This window comes from Eimeria maxima, genomic scaffold, assembly GCF_000499605.1.
Source record: "Eimeria maxima Weybridge genomic scaffold, Emw_scaff614, whole genome shotgun sequence".
NCBI lineage: Eukaryota > Apicomplexa > Conoidasida > Eucoccidiorida > Eimeriidae > Eimeria > Eimeria maxima.
Window position 1 is genome coordinate 15,485 of NW_013566643.1, and position 3,759 is coordinate 19,243.

Genomic DNA, 3,759 nt, shown 5'->3' on the forward strand with positions numbered 1-3,759 from the left:
CTTATTGCTACGTCACATCGTTGCCAGAGTTGCATATGCTGGCCCGTGATGAGCACTACTAACCGATGACCAGAGCATGGGGGAACTTCGGTTAGACTCCGTTGTTGTTTGACTGCTGAATTTCCCGAAAACTTTGAAAATCCGAGCTCGAGCTGAATGGCAACTGCACTCCTGTTGCAATATTCGTACCGTTGCGCTACAACCTGTTTCCGGCGTTTGGCGCCTTTGGAGTGAAGTTGCATCATCGGTGTGGCCGTCGCCAAACAGTTTATCAAGCCTAGCGAATCTGAGTTCGGCTGTTTCTCCATGAAATTCGCTGCATCTACAGGCTTTCTGGTGCGTTTACGGTTGTATTTGCAGTATGTAGGATATTGTACTGGCTGGGCGGATAGTAGCGGTTACTTGGGAGTACATTATGTGATATGTTGCCACCTCCGCCACCTCGGCGCATTTGTCAGAAGGCACAGCATTTCAGGGGTGTAAAGTGTACTGCCCTCTTGCCATTTGAAAAGCTTTGTATAGATTCATGTCGGGGGCAAAATGATGTAGTAATGAATTCACCGTCAGAGTACATATTTTCAGCTTTCTTAGATTTTCTAGACACCCTCACAAGGTGGTTGCTGAGGTTATGTTGTATGTTCTAAGGATTGCTTCCGCGCATTTTCGGCTCTGAATAAGGCTTGCCTTTCTTCTATCATTTTCTATGAAATGGGGGCTCTAGCAACAGGCCCTCGCACCCACTGAATTGAGTAAGAGAGTAGCATTCACACCCGAATTCTCCCTGGCTCTCAGGGGCAGGCAGCTTGCTGATGGCGTTATTATGCAAAAAATCTTGAGTACACTTCAAATGTGGATTGTTTAGAACAAGTTATGCTCTGAGTTAGCCAAGACGCCTCCCAGCCTGTGCCGGTGGCTTGATAAAGCGCTTTCGCTTCTTGGAATTGTTGTCTATTGCGGCACTTCGCTTGTTTGTTGTGACAGCAATGCCAGTCGGCTGCTTGCCACTGTGGCGCTCAGGTTTCCACTTACTGTCTGCCCCTCCAGTTGCACAGTAGCCAGCTGGATTGTTGCTACTGTCGCTGGCATTCCCTTCTTCCTGTTCAGAGCTGCTGGCGTCTCCTTCTTCCTGCTCTGAGCTGCTGTCGTCCCCTCCTCCTTGTTCTGAGCTGCTGTCGTTCCCTTCCTCCTGCTCTGAGCTGCTGGCGTCCCCTTCTTCCCGTTCTGAGCTGCTGGCGTCCGACCCGCTGTTTTTACCCCCACTATTTGCTCGTTGCCGTGTTCGTGCGTGCCTTCTTATTCCCCCAGCCAATTCTCCTCCTCCGGCTAGAAGACACGTCAGCTTCTGCTTGAGAAAAACCTGCATCAGTGACAAGCATGCATTAGTGCAACTGTTTTTTTTTATGTACCTGCTGTTGCAAGCAACCCGCTCCTGCAGCCTCAAAGCGATACAAGAAAACATTCTCACTTGTCCGCAGAGCTTTCGCGACTTAGCATTGAACACATACGCGTAGCGTCCCAATCCCACAGCAATTAGGTGTTCTCCAGAAGGATCTATTTTTAGTCCTGTAACAGAAACAGAGGGAAAAGGACACAATAACTTCAGCGCGCCCTCTTGTGTACCAGAAGCACCATGCCTAGGCGCCAACAGGGAATAGGCAAGCCGCACCCATAATTGCTCCCATGGCTCCTTTAAACCCTCCACAAGAAGCAGCGGCAAGCTGCAAATCAACGCATGCAGCGGTGCAAACTGGACGATCGTTTTTCTTGGATGAAAGTTTTCGTCTTTGCTTGTCTAACATTTCAGCGATTAGCTTTCTCTTGACTTCGGGCGACCAGTCTGCCTCTGAGACGGCATTGAAAGAGCGGTAAGAAGAAGGGTTGTACTTTGGACAAGTTTTGTCCACTAAACGCATCAACGCAGAGCCACTGTGCACTCGCATGCCGTATATCATCCCATGGGAGTCAGCGAAGTAGACGGTGGCGGAATCCTTGCCACTGCAGCTGGCCAGCAAGTTCTCTGCTGGTTCGTTTGCCGCAGTATTTCCGCAGCTGGATTGGCCCGAACCTCCCGGGTAACCTTTCTTCCTGGATAAGTGGCTGTTCACACCTGCAACTGTGGTATATACGTGGCTTGCCGATGGTTCGCAGCAGGAGGAGGAAGCCGCAGTCTCTGCCTCACGGATTAGGGCCGCTCGCATGTCCGTCTTGCTTTGCAACACCTCAGCTGTGGGGTGGACGCAAAGGGCTGTGATTGGTCTTTTCTCTTGCGTTGCCTCACAAACTTCTAGCACTGGTCGGCGCTGGCAGCGCAAGTCATAGAATCGCATGGCGCCCTTTGCAGTTCCCACCGACAGCACCATGGGGTGAATTGGCAGCAGCCACTCTACTTGTGTCACCGCTACATCGCACCGCAGCCCCAGGAAACTGGGCTTCACATTCTTCGCAGCCCACAGGATCTTTCCGTAGTCAAGATCCACAACCTTTGCGTCGTTCTCCTTCCCGCCGAAGGCCAACAGACTGTTGCACAAGGGGTGGCTGCTGGCGGCCGCAATGGGAGCAGGAAGGAGGTATGCAACTCTGCAACAAAATGAGTTGCCTTCGGATTCTGTCTGTACAGAGGAAGGCTCAGCATTAGAATTTTTCTCTAGTGGAACAAACTGCACTGAAACGCCTCCTTGTTCCCCCTCAACAGCCTCACCCACAGATGACACTACTCCACCTGCCTCTCTTGGCATCTCGAGAAGACGAGTGCTAAAAGATCCTTCCCATTCAACTACGCAGGTGTGGCCCTTTTGGCCAACGGCAAGCAACAACCTGGTTGAACCGCTGCCGCAGGATGAGTCCTGTTCTGCATCGGCTCCAGCCTCCGATGTCGGGGGCTGCAGTGCATTGCGAAGCGAAGCTTCGCCTGCTGTCACACCACTTGTTAGCCATGACTTGCAGAGGAGCGAGCGCGTATGCGCACGGGCCTCCACCGATCCGATTAGAGAAAGAGCCACAGGCGCTGATGGTAGCTGGAAGGATCGCAAAGGCTGATTGAGGGAACTCTCTCCCTCGGGAGACGGATCGTCAATCGGGACCTCACACACGGTACTCGAGGTGGCGAAGGCTTCCACAGATCCACATGCGCGACCAACTGCAATCTCCGAAGCCTCTCTTCCGCTGTGCAAACATACGCAGTGCTGCATGGAGTAGCTTGGAGCGCGCTTATCTGGGCCCACAATCATGAGTGGGTTTTCTACCCAGCAAAGAGGAAGTATTGCAATACATAGGCGGTAATGACTGCATGCTCGAGAGAGTTTCCTATATTTAAATTAAAGGAAAATTTGTGTTGCTATACAGGATCACAGGACGCAGGCATAAGGTTTTGCTTGCATGCGTGCTTACCCTGAAGGCCCTGACCAACAGAGGGAGGTGACTTCCAAAGAACGGTTCTGCTTGGCCTTCTTTATAATGCGCGTACGTCGGGTTTCGGCAGACAGCCAAGAGAGTTCCTTGCACAGGCCCGAGTGATCTCCCACGACGAATTCCATCCCCAGAAGATCCTTCCCGCCAAGAAAAGTGACACCACCAGTTTCAAGTCACTGAAATGTTGTCCTCAGTAGGTGTCTTCGGATTCGCTGCAGGGGACAGATTCCCCCTTTCCTCCACAGCGAAGGTCGCCTCGAGGCAACGATGGCCCATAGACTAGGGCCCTTTACAGCCACAAAAACGAACGAACCACGGGACCAGAGAAGCCTATACTTTTAAATAACACAT

General features: G+C 51.8%; 1 protein-coding gene across 1 annotated transcript; it reads right to left on the minus strand.

The window, feature by feature from the left end:
* Positions 1 to 880: 880 nt before the first annotated feature.
* Positions 881 to 3,533, minus strand: EMWEY_00039030 (hypothetical protein, conserved; the record flags this gene model as incomplete). Its single annotated transcript, XM_013482428.1, has 4 exons — positions 881 to 1,342; positions 1,466 to 1,563; positions 1,667 to 3,162; positions 3,388 to 3,533. The coding sequence occupies 4 exons, from the start codon at positions 3,531 to 3,533 to the stop codon at positions 881 to 883; spliced, it is 2,202 nt and encodes a 733-aa protein (XP_013337882.1).
* Positions 3,534 to 3,759: the final 226 nt, after the last annotated feature.